We start from the raw sequence: 15,828 nt of genomic DNA on the forward strand, positions 1-15,828 counted from the left end.
GTGACACAACAGACACTTTTACAATGGAACAAAAACTTATTTGTCGTAATACTGACGGCTAATCTCCTTACGGTTAACCTCCCACGTTTTATGGGACAATACATGAGGACATTCTCGTAGGTTCTTCACCTTATAACAGAGTAAAAATGCCGTTACCGGAAATACTCGCCTTAATGGTGAAAATGGCAAACAAGAGATAAAGTGTGAGGGAATTTAAAATTTTATATTCATTTTATGTGTTCCTATTTCTGTACTGAATTTAATTATATATAACTGCATAATTTAACTTATAACAAAATCGGCTGCATTGAAATATTATTTCGTATTTTGTTTGATGATACTTGCAACATCGTTTACGGAGAATTTCGTTGATCATGGGAACCGAAATCTATGAGTAATCTTAATTTAATACGACGTATTATCTTTTCCACTATTCAGATAATATTAATACTAATTTTCATTCGATTTCTGGATTAATCGTGATGAGACTGACTTTTAGATTTTTTTCACAAAAATAAGGAAACGAGCAAACGGGTCAATTGATGAAAAGCAATTAGCGTCGTCCATAGACAGTCGCAATATAAAAATAGTTGCAGGTGCGTTGCCGGCCTTTTATTTAATAATAGCTCCCACACCGGTTTCGGTGACGGTGGCCGGTTTCATTGAAACCAGGCCAGCTACGCAGGAGTAATTTGATAGTGCCCAAGTGTGTGCGCAGTACACAAGAGCACTCTCTATTCCTTTACTCTCATAACCCAGTAGGACGGAAGTCCGACACGACTGGTGAGAGATCAGGCGCAGAACCGACTTCTTACATGCCCATCCGACGTATGGATCATCTTACATGTCAGACAATCAGGTGATCAGCCTGCATTGTCCTAACTAAACTTAGAAATAACATGTTTCCAACGCGGGAATCGAACCCACAACCTCCGAGTCAAGAGCCGCGCTCTATTCCACTAGACCACGGAGGCGTCAAAGATATAAATAGAATATGGAGGCCTTTTATTTATTATACTAATAAGGATGTAGTGTCTGCAGTTGGCTACTCTACACCGCAAACTGGCACGCGCCATATGAAACGTAACTGGATGGCCCTAAACAAACAGTTACGGCGTAGTTTTATTGCAGATGCACTTAAGTTGAAGCGTTCATTTTGTTGCAACAACTTTACGGTATCCTACTCTCCTGGCTGACGTTGTAAACCTGGTATCATTTATATAATTCATGACTTTCATACACTTTCTTAAGGTTAAGACTCGCCAGCCTACAGCTAGCTTTTTTTATCTTAACACTATTTTTATAGTAAAGTATATTATTTAAAGGCAAAGAAGATTGACTGATATATAATAGCACAATCGTGACCCTAAGAGCTAGAAACTCGAAATTATATATAATTTACTCATACAATGTACGCACACAATATTATATTCTTCTTATAATGTAAGCCTCTACTATAAGAAGGTACTTAAAATCCATTCCTATTAGGGTTAACTAGGCAACAAAATAAACTCATGCGGGCGAGGTCACATGAAGAAACTAGCAACTTCATAATCATAAACACCAAATTATCTTAAGCAATAATTGCATGCTTTACTCAGTATAGAAATACTTAAAAAATAATTAACGCTCTATTATACGGTATATTTTTTACTTTTCACAACACTCGCATTTTATTTTATTCAAAAAGGTTTTAATTACTGAATAAAAATTTTACAGTAAAAATGCGATTCAATTCAATTCGAGTTCACGAAACAAGTCGAAACTTTCCGTTCAGAACTCAGCAGCAATTAAAGAGATAAACCAAAAAGCTTTGAAATCAGTATTTCAGTAACCGACTCTAACATTTATCAAATCGTTGCGTGGCTTTAGCTCGGCCAATGGGTGGCCACATTAAAGCGTGCTGTTAGAAAATAAATGCTACGTTCTTAGCTGGCAACATTGTGCGCCAGAGATTTACAGCCTGATTTATAGACTTGTAATGTGTGCCAGATACTAAATTTTATACGATACGTACATGTATTTTAGTCAAGGTTTTATTCTGCATGTCCTTTGAATTTGTATTTTTAAAGAGTATTTTTATACGCTACGAGCAATGACGCTGGTATTTTTTGTTCTATTCATGTAAAAACATTTAAAATCTTTTTTGTTTTTGTAATATAACTGGTTTCATGATAATAATATTATTTTTAATAAATTTAACTAAGAATTTTCTTATATTAGCTTATTTTTATTATATATGGCGCTTCCAAAGGAGGGCTTATAATTTTAGCAGTCGCATAATATGGCATCTATCTAAACAAAATTGATTTCAATTTTGTTAGCCTCGCAAGTCGCACTTGAGAACAGCTGAACCGATTTAAAAAAAAATTGTCTATAAGTGAGGACAAGTTAAACATTGAGAAAAAATTGTGGTAAGAAGTTTACGAGTTACCTAGTGAAATATTTTCTAAGTTGAGTAATGGGTTATAGTTTTCGAGAATCTTTAAATTAGTAGGTAAAAAGTATTAGTTACTTGCCGTTTTAAGTTTTCGGTTAAAAACTTTACACATCGTGTTAAGCTGGATAGTGTCGTCGAATTTAATTAAGTAGTAAACTCCATGAGAGCATCAAAGTGCTTGACGTAACTGTGTTACTAAATGCGAGCAACGCTTGTTACAAAATAAAGAAATTAAGCGCATGCTTTTACTAAAGCAATAAATTTCAAAGGATACCAATAATTCGATGAAGTTTGTGTATGGAAATTTATGTAGCGCCGAATGTTCAAATTTAATCAAACATGCTTACTCGATAAAACTTGGGTTGAGTTTATGCTCCTGATACACTTGCCAGTTTGCTTTGAAGCTTAGCTAACGTTGCATACCTAAGTATAATTTTGTTAATTGATAATATCAATGTTATTTACATTGATATTATCAATAAAATTAGTATGTCAATCCCCTCATTTTACATCGCTGTTTATTTCAAAAGATGCGTACATAACATTACATCACAATACCTTGTTACTAAATAACAGCTCACAATAGTTTACTAACAACTTCAAGATGTTCTAAATACTTTTAGGAACATCATTCCTAAAAGTATTTAGGCACACTCATAGGTTATACCCACGTATTGCGTCCCGCCAAGTATAATTTATAAACTATATTTTTCACAGTGTTATAAATAAATCAGTACATTGGATGGTCGTGTATCATACGCATTATTGAAAAAAACTTGGCTGACGTAACGGATTCAAAAGTTACTATCTCATTTACTTGATGACGTTACGAAAAGGAAATATTTTCCAATTTCGACCCCAAGCTTTGTAATGGGATCAAAAATATAATTACAGATTCTATCATTTTTGTTTTCTCTCTACATTGAACGTCATATGACATTCATTCATAAAACAAACAAGAATAAAAAGTGTATAATCCTCGCTGGAGAAGCAACTGTTACTATTCAGTATTTCTCTGAAGATTACGCTTCGATACCCAGTGTCTCTCTAGGACTAGTAAAAACACTTACCTGTAAAGCTAGGTACTAAAACAATAACATCGGAGCTTCTCCGGCTGGCTAGCAAAATTCTTCGAGGTACACCTTGGTGGCACAAGAACACATTTGAGCACAATTCAATCACACAGTAAACCTTTAGCAAGGTTTAATAAAACTTAGGCTTTATACGTTATATTATTAAAAGGTTTTATGGTAATGAATTTTTAATAAAACATCAATAATTAAAAATATAAATTTATTCAGCTATTATTTGTAAATGTGATACTAAAACGTATACATTTGTGAATTCAGCTCCCGAAACATGTTTTCCATCCATGCAATTAAATATTTACTAGTCCGTTTCAATTTTACTATTTCATAAAATATTATTTAAGTGCCAATAACTATAACCATTATTAAAACAATTGATCGTCGATTTTTGACAGATATATTTAAGTTGTTATACTTATTTCAATAGTATTGTATTGGGATAAAATTACAGAATTACTCGTTACATGCCGATATTTTAATCCGTACATTTGTGACCTACTTAAATATAAGACTTAATACATAATCATAATATTATTTCAATTTCCTTTCAGATTATTGGGGATTGAAGCCATAAATATTTATACTAAGTTAGCATTACTGTCCCCACTCTGTATTTAAGGGTCACGTTTTTCTAAATACAAAAGTTTTCAGCAACGTCTCTGTGCTACGTTCTTAAACCATTATTCATTACTGTGCTTATGATAAGGCCTGATGACAGGCAGATGAATAAATCTCAGTAATAGTCCCTTTTACCCTTTAGTTACCGGAATCCTAAAAAGTTACTTTCAGGCAGTCCTTTGATTGTACTATTTCTGACGAATGAAAAAGTAATGTTTACCGAAGTAAAAAAAATGTTTCGTGATTATAATTTCTGCATTATTTATGTAACAGTAAAAATAAAAATCCCAAAAAAAATCTAATTAACTAGATGTTCCGCACAGCTTCGCCCGCGTAAATTAGGAATTTTACGGAAACCGTACACTTTTCCTTACATGTATATTCTTCATGTGTACAATATAACATAAAAATTGCTCCAGTAGTTCTTAAGTTATTAAGCAATTTCAAATACTGTCCCCCATATTTTCCACATTTTCCTCTATTTCTTCGCTCCTATTATTCTTAGCGTGATAAAAATATAATAAAGCCTATAGCCTTCTTTGATAAATGGGCTATCTAACACTGAAAGAATTTTTCAAATCGGACCAGCAGTTCCTGAGATTAGCGCGTTCAAACAAACAAACAAACTCTTCCACTTTATAATATTAGTATAGATAATCTTAGAAACTATGTCGCACTTTGACTCATATTATACTCATAATATTACAGCTTAAATCTAATAGATAAAACAGTTTCTTTCCGACATTGGTTCTGCTCACAATCCTAGTCCTAATATAAAGCTATATTATCGGTGAGCTGTGTATAAACTAGAGTGCTACAGACAAAAATAAATACAATGTCTACATTAGTACCCGTATTGAGAAGGTATTGCTAGTAGCGTCAGTTGCTAGAATCTAAAAGAGGCTTATTTTACGAATGTCTTATTTAAAACTAGGCGTTTGTTAGAACTTTGTTGCGCGAAAACTTACTTTTTGTGGATAAAAACTATCCCTTGTATATTCTTGAAAAATTTAATGCCGAATTTCGGCGGCGGAAGTTCGGCTTGATTTTAAATTACCGATGACATACCATGCTGAAATTCCGTCGCGTTATACTGTATGTATTTGACATTGCTGATGTAATCATGCGAAATGTCCGCCGCGGAAATTCGGCATAGTGTGTTTAGTACACTTACTGACATCATTCATTTACAAATAAAGAGATAAGAGATTTTAAAAAAGTATTGTCTTGATAAGAATGAAAATACCACTTTCAGATTGAAAATAAACTGAATTCGATTTCGAATCTCTAATTCGTCTAAATAAAGATCCTTTATTCAGATCATCAAATACATAAATATCAGGTCATCGGCATATCTCTGATTGATCCTTTCATTCACACAAAAATAAATACTAAAAGAAAAAAATACAAGAAGCAATATTATGCCAATGCCGGCCATTGCATTCTACGATTTTGGTGGCCAGGCTATTAACGTGCAATGCAATGCAATTATAACGCACAAGTTCTGTATTTTAATACTATACAAATTGCTAACTAAAACTTAGTTCTACCACTATAAACACCGAACTGAAGTCGGTTTCACAATTCCTAGATAAATTCCAGATAGCTTATTCCCAACTTTTGTATATTCTATCACTTGATGTAAAGTTAGAAAGTGACAAAACTTCTCCAATTGTTAAACAAGTGTACTAAGATTGAAGTTAATACTTAGGGCCGGGACACATAAACACGATACGACATCGTGTCGTACCACGATGCGGCGCGGCGTAGTTTTTTACGATGCTCGTCGTAGATTCCCACGACGCGACGTCGCATCGTGAAACGACGCCGCATCGTGGTACGACACGACGTCGTATCGTGTTTATGTGTCCCAGCCCTTAGGAAATGTATTTTTAAAATTTAATAGAAGCAGGAAAATAACAATTGTATAATGCTTTCCTAAAAATTAATTTAAACTAGAAATGTTAGAAAATAATGGTGCGAAATTATTATTTTACGAATGTTTATATTACAAACATAATAATATCATATTTAGCTCCAATCGAAATATAATGATTAATAATAATAATAATAATAATAATAATAATCATTTTATTTTCAGATTAACATCTGAAATGAGTTATGAGTATACATTTTTACATTTCAAATAGATACGTTTATTACGTTAAATACATTTTTATTACAAGAATTAGGTAGCACTTACTTCCTTATTTATTTCTCATTATTATAGCAATAACAAAGCAGATTGTAAAGATAATTATGTATGTACAAAAATAAATACTAACCACTTTACTTTTTTTTTAATACCAAATAATATGATCATAGATGCTGTGTTTATCTAAAACATTAGATTATACATAGTACTTATCAAACAAAAACAGGAATAATTTTATTAAAGAAATAGCGAGGATAGATGGGTATGTGAACGTGCTTTAATAATTATTATTTAAATTAATTAAAAATGATTATAATTAATTACTTATTAATTATTTTAAATTATAAATATTATACAACATTGGTATCGTCTTCTTGGTGTCGTTCTTTAAAAAAAGATTGGAAATTGTAATAGAGGCTCTTATAAGGGAAATAGTTTTGAACACATTATTAAGTTGTGCTGATACCACGGAGTTTTCACTTGAATATAAGGAAACTTTTTTAAACTACGGTTGGGAGCAAACGGCATACATTAGCCAAAATAAAAGTATTTTTCACTACCTTGGTCTTAAAAATTTAAAACACACCTATAACTATTGTAATACTGTAAACATTTACATCACGTATGCTAAGAACAGATTTTTTTTATAAAACACAGTGGCGTTAAGAACTTTTGTTATTAAACGAGCTTAATTAAACGAGCGTAATTTTTTAGTTGTGAGTCGCAGAAGTTCGTTCGCGTACGTACATCTTTTCATACAAATCATGACTCACAAAATTACGCTCGTGTGAATCAAACAGCACTTTTGTATGAATTTCTGCGACTCACAACTCAAAAATTACGCTCGTTTTGGCTTCACCCGGGTCAATTCAGACCGCAACGCGACGAGGCGAGGCGAAGCGCGGCGCGGCATAAATAAGTATGAATTTGACAGATTTCAATTGCGTCAGACGTCGTGCGAATCTGTCAAATCCATATTAATTTAGAAATGCATCTACGCGCCGCGTTGCGGTCTGAATCAACCCTTAGTGTCGAAACACACTAAGTCGAAAATACGGGGCCGAAGTTCGGCATGATTACGCTAATTCGACATGATTTTGTCTGTCAACTACCTATAAATCAACTTCTCTGGTAGTACATAAGTTTTTCTTATCGTTTCGCTAAAGGCTTATAAATTGCAAAGAGTAAAAATTCTTTTACGTATCCAGCAATAGCTCGTCATGGTTCCCACTGAGTTCAGTTTCCTGCTGCTCGAAATCGCTGTGTCCACAGTCCGTCTCAGCTGCGAAAACAACATTCACTATACAACACAAATAATAATAAAACCGAAGAATCAGTTCCAGAGAATACTGGATACTCGAACAACAGAAGAAAACACTGGTTGGTTTTGATTTCACATTCCCTTTAGCAAATTCAATGTAACTGCGTACACAGTTACATAACAAAAGCGCCGTATGCTTTTTGCAGTTGGATCGTTTTATTTGAAAATGTATCATTGCACTTTTAGCAACCATAGTCTGTAGGATACAAAAATGTGAAATTAGGAAAATCACACAAAAATAATCAGATATTCCACATCCATTGTGGATGATTTATACAGTATTTTTAAATCAAAGTAACCACTCTTCAAATACTGTAGTACCTACATACAAGAAATTTAAATGTCCGTATGGTTGCCCAAGCACATACGGTATTCTCGTAACGGCCTAGTCCAGACCAGAGGAATGAGCATTGAGCAGGTCAATACGTCTGAAAATTGTGCAATTTTCCTCGCGATGTTTTCTCAGAAGTATCACCCGGTATTAAGGAAAGTCTTACCATGAGCCCTAGTGTCCAACGCCAGTACGGCGAGCGGCGAGTCCTCCAGCACGCCGGACCAACGCGCCGCCAGCACGCGCGAGCCTCGGTGACCCCTCACCACGACGGTCGGCATGATGCTCTGAGACAATGTCGACCCGCTGTACATCGACACGCCAACGTTACGACGCATTATTGCCCTGAGAAAAATCAGTATAACATAACGTAAATAATAATAATCGTCCACAATGTATCAATATATTGATATTTGATACCTCATATTTTGCTACGCTTTAATACGACAGAACAAACATACATGCTATCATCACAAAATATACAGGTGTAACAGAAATAAGTGATAATATTTTAGGGTGTGTACGTATTCCTTATAAAGAGTTCACTGTGAAAGTAGCAGCGCTGAAAGACCAAAATTTTTTTTCACTTTTGTATGGGGAAAGTCGTGACGCTCGGGCCCTTGCCCATACAAAAGTGATTTTTTCTACAAGGAATTAAACACCCTAAAGTATTCTCACTTATTTTTGTTACAACCTGTATATTGACAACACATTCACTAGAATCGGATATCTCATATTTTGCTTAAATCGAATCCGAAACTTTAATACGACAAAACAAACAAACATGCTATCATTATAACAAATCTATTGATATAAAATTCACGGATTCATAGCTAAGATACAACAGAACAGACATACATACAAAGGCTGCCTAAATCGTAATACGAGATATAATATAATAGAGGTAATTTTATGTGGAACTGTACGATAGTCAAATTCCTTAAAGTAAATCCGATATTTACCGAGTAAACAAAATAATCGAAATTAAATCTAATCTCCGCAGGACCGACTTTGGAATACAATTTTCTAGATCAAGTAATTTTAATACGGGTGCCTAAATTGGAAATATTTGTGAAGGTCTGTATTTCTGATCAAAGAGATCGTCGGATCAAGGTGAACGTCCAATAAAATGAATTTATTGGTGCGACTAGAATTGGATTGATAAAAACACGTAATGTTAAATTAGGATTAACGAATTATCCAAAATAGTTATTACAATTTTATTCGCGGATTATTGAAACCAGGCCAGCTACGCAGGAGTAATTTTATAGTGCCCAAGTGTGTGCGCAGTACACAAGAGCACTCTCTATTCCTTTACTATCATAACCCAGTGGGACGGAAGACCGACACGACCGGCGGGAGATCAGGCGCAGGACCGACTTTTTACATGCCCATCCGACGCATGGATCATCTTACTTGTCAGACAATCAGGTGATCAGCCTGCGTTGTCCTAACCAAACTTGGAAATAACATGTTTCCAACGCGGGAATTGAACCCACAACCTCCGTCAAGTCAAGTCAAGAGCCGCGCTCTGTACCACTAGACCACGGAGGCGTCAATTTCATAATAAATTTTAGTTAAAAAAATTAATTTTTTTTTAATAATACATAAAAGCTTACGTTTGATCCGGATCTGTATGTGAATGTCCTCTTTTCCGACACATAATAACGAGTGCTATACAAAATGTAGCTAGAACTGTTAAAAAGACTAGCGACAAAGCTGCTCCTATTAGCAAAGTTGTGCTGTCATTAGCAGCGGGCAGCGGCGGAGTCGGCGTCATCGTCTGAAGGGATCCTGCAAAGAAATTCTTTTTAGAACTTTGCTAAATTAGCTTAAGTGTAATTTCCTTTAAATTTTCCTCTCAATCTCTGAGATAAAACTGCTGCGCTAGAAATTATTAATTTTTAACTCTGCATTTTTTTTCAATAACAGTTTGGAAAGTTTCAGAAAGTTTCCTCTCACGCGAATAAAAGTGAAAATATTCCAAAAGGCAATGAAACAACTTTCATTTACTTCAAGATTAAAATTTTTGTTGTATTTTAGAGCCAAAAATTTTCTTCTTTCTTTACCAATCGAAAACATTTAGAATCGGTGATATAGATTTGAATATACATCCTGAAATGTAATTTCGTATTATAAAGCTGCTTTTAGACTACCGACGATAAAATGTGCGTAAGCGCGATATTGTTGTGCTATACTATTAAAGGGTAGTCTAATATCGCGAGTTTAATGCGATTCTCCATGGGCGACGGTAGTTGCTTTCCATCAGGTGACCCATTTGCTCTTTTGCCCCCTTATTTTATATTAAAAAAAGTCCGAATAAGCTTTCAGCTTACCTGGTCTATCCATATCGTCCACAGTTCGTATCGGAACGCTATGCAAGGCGGCGGGATGCTGCGACCTTCCGCGCGGCGTCTCCGAGTAAACCAGGAACGTGTATCGGCCCGGAGATAACGCGTCTAGAGCGAACTGAGGAACTGCGTCGTTACTCGCTCTGTACACCGCCTCCGACAGGCCTCGCCCGGATATGCCCTAGATATTATAATGGTTTAGAATATTTACGAATAGCTGATGTCAGATATTCAATATAATAGAAGAAGAATTATTGTGATAGAGGAAATTGAATGTTGGTGACTTAGGCCGGTATAAATAGTCAGCTGTACTTAATGCGACCCGGTCTCAAGACGCAGTTTGGCTCTGTGATTGGTCCCAATTTTGACAGCTAATCAATCACAGAGCCTGAATCGTGTCTTGAGACCGAGATGCATCTTGAGTACTGACTATTTATACCGGCCTCAGAGTTGATATCTGGATAGGCCACGATAGGCGTAATACACAATTGAAAAATGATAAAAATCCCATGAACAATTTTATCAAATGGGTATTAAAGAGAACTCCCAATATATGCAATAAATCGATACATATTTCATCGAAATAATAAATAGTCATCGCGAATAATAAAGCACAAACTTTTGTATCGGCCAATTCAATTAAAAGATTCTTTAAATAACGAAACATTGTTGGATTAAATGCCGAAAATGATGAAATAATTAAAACTCAGTAAATAACAGTAAAACATTTTCACTTGCATGAACAAATGCTACTTTGATGATTTTAATTAAATAATATTTATGAGCAATATAAAACACTCTTGGAAACAAGTTAAAAGCGATCTTCAACAATATGAGTGTATTCGGAATTTACGTTATTATTTTCCGCGAAATGTTAATTTATTTTTGAGAATTTACCCTTTGATTGTATATACAGCTAATTAAAATGTGGAATTGGATATGTACTAGGTAAATGAGTAAACCAGTACCGCAAATCAGTAATTGACTCTACTAATATTTTAAGTAGGTACGTTTACTTTTTTAAATCAACTATATATTTTATTTACAATTTTTATATCAAAGAATAATACATATACTTTATTATCTTACAGCCCCCTTTCAAGGTGGTGCCATGATGGATTACCATGGTTACCTCACATATTCCTCATCATTGCAACTATTATCATATTATTACAATCTAGGATGGGCCAGCATAAGCCATACATACATAATAATTATACAAGGTTTAACAAAAGTAAGTAATAGAAAACCGGCGTGAAACAGCGCTTGCGCTGTGTTTCGCCGAGTGAGTGAGTTTACCGGAGGCCCAATCCCCTACCCTATTCCTTTCCCTACCCTCCCCTATTACCCTATTCCCTCTTAAAAGGCCGGCGACGGAAGTTGTTTTCCATCAGGTGACCCGTATGCTCGTTTGCCCCCTTATTTTATTAAAAAAAAGAAACTTGGGTCCCTTATAATAATTAAGAGTTCACCATGAAAGGAGAGCTGAAAGAGCAATTTTTTTTAGTGATTTCTATAGGCGAGTGTCCTAAGTGTTGTCATGAATTTTCACGATGAAAGATAATTTTTTTATGTTATGTCCATACATTTGCCCATGCAAGTGTCCCATTAAAAAAATACTTTTTCAGCGTTACTACTTTACAGTGAACTATATGACACACCCTAAAGCAATATCACTTTGTTTTGTTACACCTTGTATTATTGCCACATTTGAGGGTAATAATAATAATCTATCTTTACATTATTCTTTCTAGAAACTCAATCTGTTAGTTTAGCCATAGCCGACCGCACCACCACCTCACCTGGTCGTTCATGGTGGACTCATCTCGCACGGAGTCGAGGTGGCGTACCTCCAACGCCTCGAGGATGAATCGTTGGGGTAAACCTCCATCGTGGCCCGGCTCGCAGTGTAGATATTGGTCCTCGACTATACAGTTGCTGGGCGGTTCAGGTAGCGCTGTTGACAGGGGTGTGCGTTAGTAAAGCAGGGGACTGTTAGGCTTCAGTCTCTAGATCGGCGTTTAGCGGGGCGGGAGCGGTGGCGGTGGCGCCGGAAGCCGTCTAGAATGCCGCGCGCCGCTCACCTCGCTGCTGTTTTAGAGAACCGATTAATATAAATATTTACATTGAAACGCACCGCTCCCGCGCAACCACCGCTCCCACCCCGCTGCCCGCTGATTTCGAGATAACCTTAAGAGGGAACGTGGGTGCAGTAGAATTTAAATGATGTAACTATTACCATTACCCTTCACCCTGCGCCGGCACGTGTATTGTGATAGAGACAGATACAGTTAATCGAGGTAACGTAGTCCTCTGATTCCTCCTTCAAGATAGAGCTTTTATAAATTATTTTTAAATATCTTCAGGAAGAGTTAGTTTATGCCTCTACGTTTTTATTTTATTTTAAAGATCTTTCAAATTTTTTTTATGATCGGTGGATTGGCGGGGTACAGGGCATTCATTTTTTGAAGGGTAATATTTATTTATTAGTAAATTTAGAAAAAATCGAAAGCAGAGGCATAGCTTTAATAGATCCCAATATTGTGTAAAAAATAATTTGTCTAGACACATTGTCCAGGGAGTAAATTGGGGAATACGTTTGTATGGAAAAACAGTGCTAGCGTACCCTCTTAAACATTCGATAATTTTCGCGGAATTAGAAATCAAAACCTGTCAAAATTATTATCGAATGAAAGTTTTCTAAATACCTACTCTGATATTTAACTCGGACGACTTCTCTAGTCAGCTAATAAGCTCCTGCATCGCCTGACTTTGACCAAGAAACGCGCATTAAGTATAAAGTATGTTTGCTCTAAAAACCTTTGCTTCGCCGTTTAAACATTTAACATTTTTCAGCTATGAGAGATAAGTTCTATAAAAATAATAAACTTGTAATTTTATCTTCTCTTTTTAAACAAACGATTTAATGAACTTTGTTTATCGCGGGTGCTTATTAAAAACCATACCCGCGGGCATAATCCTGAACAAACATGGCTCTCGCTGGTTCCCTATGTCGTTGCTGGCCCAGCACGCGAGCCAGCCCAGGTCATCATCATCACCGTCAGGGAACGGCAGACCATGAATCACGGTACTCGTAGACCCCATGACAGTCACATTGGACGCTGGTATCTGAAACAAAATGAGAAAGTTTTAGAGCCTACTAAATTCGTTTATTGCTCAAAAACCATTTAATTTCCCGTAGTAATAAACTCTTCTGTGTCCTTTCCCATCCCTCAAAGTGTCTCCATACCAAATTTCATCCAAATCGGAATGACCGTTTAAGCGTGAATAGGTATTAGACAGGCAGACAAACTTTCGCATTTATTTTTGTTAAGTAAGAATTTTACCGTGAGATATTTATTATTAAATGGAATTTGTTTTGAAAATGAAAAGAAAAATACCAGGCTAAAATGAGTCAGACCGCCCTATCTTGTCTCATCAGTATTATTTATGAAAAGGATCGTTCAAAAACTTTTATCTCTTCAAAACCAACCTTAAACAATATTGTTTTCACAGATTCTAAATTGCGAACTCTGATAAAGATAAAGTTATAATAACTTTTCCAGTAAATAGATCCTAGATTTCTTTTACAAAATAAATATTTAATTTCAAGCATCTTGAGAAAGTAGTTGATTAAAACAGATCGCTGAAAGCAATATATTTCGTTATTTCCTACGTTTTATATACATGAAATTTTCTGTTTAATACTAATTGAGTTTTCGTAGAGCAATTTTTCACGTTCGAAAATTTAGAAATACTTATTTAAATTGTATTTTACTGTTTGTCAATTTAAAAAGTTTTGCAAGTTGCAAGTTTTTGTCAGGTTGGTACAGTAAAAAACTGAACTACCATCCTTCTATATCTTCCGACACTTAAATCGCTTTACATTGAAGTAGCACTTATCTTTAAATTTCTGAATGTATTCCATTTTTGCACAAAAAAATATATTTCTCTTAGTCACAGTGCCGCGCATGACCGGCTGGGACGATTTTATTGAAATTAGTAACAGATATAGTGAAGAGCGGATAGAGAAGATCATTAATTTAGAAACACTCACAGGCAACACATCTTTGGTCCCATTGTAAGTCCAGTAGAAGCGCAGCGGACCGGCGTCTCGTGTAGAGGGGGCTGTGACCGAGCAGCGCGCGCGCACCTCCCCGCCCGGCGCGCCAGCGAGCTGCTGCACCACCGTACCGGCTGAGCACTCAGGCCGGGCTGGATGGAATGAAGAGATATAGGACGAAACGAAGAAAAAGGGCTTGATGAAATTTTCTAGGAAATATTGATATACATTAATACGCAAATAACTCAACTATAATAACGATTTAGTATTATTACTTACTTGAAACTTCATCTTAATCTATGTAGTATCGATAAAGATAAGAAGCTCATAGTAAAATAAAAAAATCTTTAATTTTAAAAACTATTAAGAAAACTAGCTAGTAAGCCAGTCTAGGTACTAACTAGCTAGTCAGCAATTTGACTTATAGTAGTTTTTTGTTCGCCTTGCTATCCCACTTATAGGAAAAGGACTCCCCCAGGGTCTTTCACTCACGCCTGTGCCACCATTATCCAGCCTAGCTGCTATGCCACTATTTGTTGTTGATATTTTTTTATATTCTCAGGTACTTACATAAGATATTAAGGGACAAGGGCTCGCTCAGGCCGCTGCCCTCCGAGTTCCAGGCCCGGCACCGGTACCTCGCCGAGTGGTACCGCCTCAAACTCTTCAGGACTAGCTTGTTGCCTTCCACCGATATACCTCCTATAGGGTCGTCCCGGACTAAATGGTCCTATGAAAAATAAGCTAATGAGCCAATGGAGATATTATAAAATTTTACATTACTAGATGTTTACCGCTATTTTTTTCGCACAGAAATTCATTTATCACCTGGGACCACGCTTTTTGACGATTAAAAAACAATCCCGAGACTTATTTTATACAGAATACAAAAATTAAAATCGATACAGTGGTCTATTGATATAGCAGATACATTGATAATTTATATTAGTATGGATAATTATCATCAAATTAAAATACTTGCACTGTTCGATGTAATACATACCTTCAAAAATGTTATCATTTTCAAGTAATGAAGGATAAGGGAAGAGGTAACCTAATACTAGATGTGACAAATCCCTAAAATTAGCTTAATCCTGTGACTACAGCTTCAGTAATATCATCAAAGCCGAAACAAGTTAATTGGCGCTCTGTAATCGAATCCATGGAGCCTAATTAACAACGAAACTACAGGCCCGTGCGACAGGTAAAACCAGGTGTCGAATAGATTTATTACGAAAAATCTTTTCTGTCCTATTTAGAGCGGGTGCTCGGTGGAGTGGACTATGCAGAATATGAGGACCGCATTCTGTGAATGGGTTTGAACTCATGCAGATTATGATTCTGATTATTTCCAGGAGTCGTATTGGTCCATTATTTACACCAATATTTTTTGTAAGAAATTGATCAATACGCTATGGCGCCATGTTGCAGGAGCTGCCACAGCGACATCAACCTAATTCA

The 15,828-nt window shown here is 35.7% G+C and overlaps 1 protein-coding gene across 1 annotated transcript in view; it reads right to left on the minus strand.

Annotated features, from left to right (window-relative positions):
- Positions 1-7,460: 7,460 nt before the first annotated feature.
- The window catches only part of LOC121726413 (nephrin-like), a 103,062-nt gene continuing 94,694 nt past the window's right edge, over positions 7,461-15,828 (minus strand). The window contains exons 10-17 of the mRNA XM_042113762.1: positions 14,938-15,097; positions 14,362-14,519; positions 13,271-13,433; positions 12,107-12,261; positions 10,290-10,485; positions 9,573-9,747; positions 8,120-8,298; positions 7,461-7,583 (exon numbers count right to left, since the gene is read on the minus strand). Of these exons, the coding sequence (XP_041969696.1) occupies positions 7,498-7,583; positions 8,120-8,298; positions 9,573-9,747; positions 10,290-10,485; positions 12,107-12,261; positions 13,271-13,433; positions 14,362-14,519; positions 14,938-15,097 (1,272 nt within the window). The 3' untranslated portion in view covers positions 7,461-7,497. The remainder of the gene's footprint in view (positions 7,584-8,119; positions 8,299-9,572; positions 9,748-10,289; positions 10,486-12,106; positions 12,262-13,270; positions 13,434-14,361; positions 14,520-14,937; positions 15,098-15,828) is intronic.

This window comes from Aricia agestis, chromosome 4, assembly GCF_905147365.1.
Source record: "Aricia agestis chromosome 4, ilAriAges1.1, whole genome shotgun sequence".
NCBI classification, from domain to species: Eukaryota; Metazoa; Arthropoda; class Insecta; order Lepidoptera; family Lycaenidae; genus Aricia; species Aricia agestis.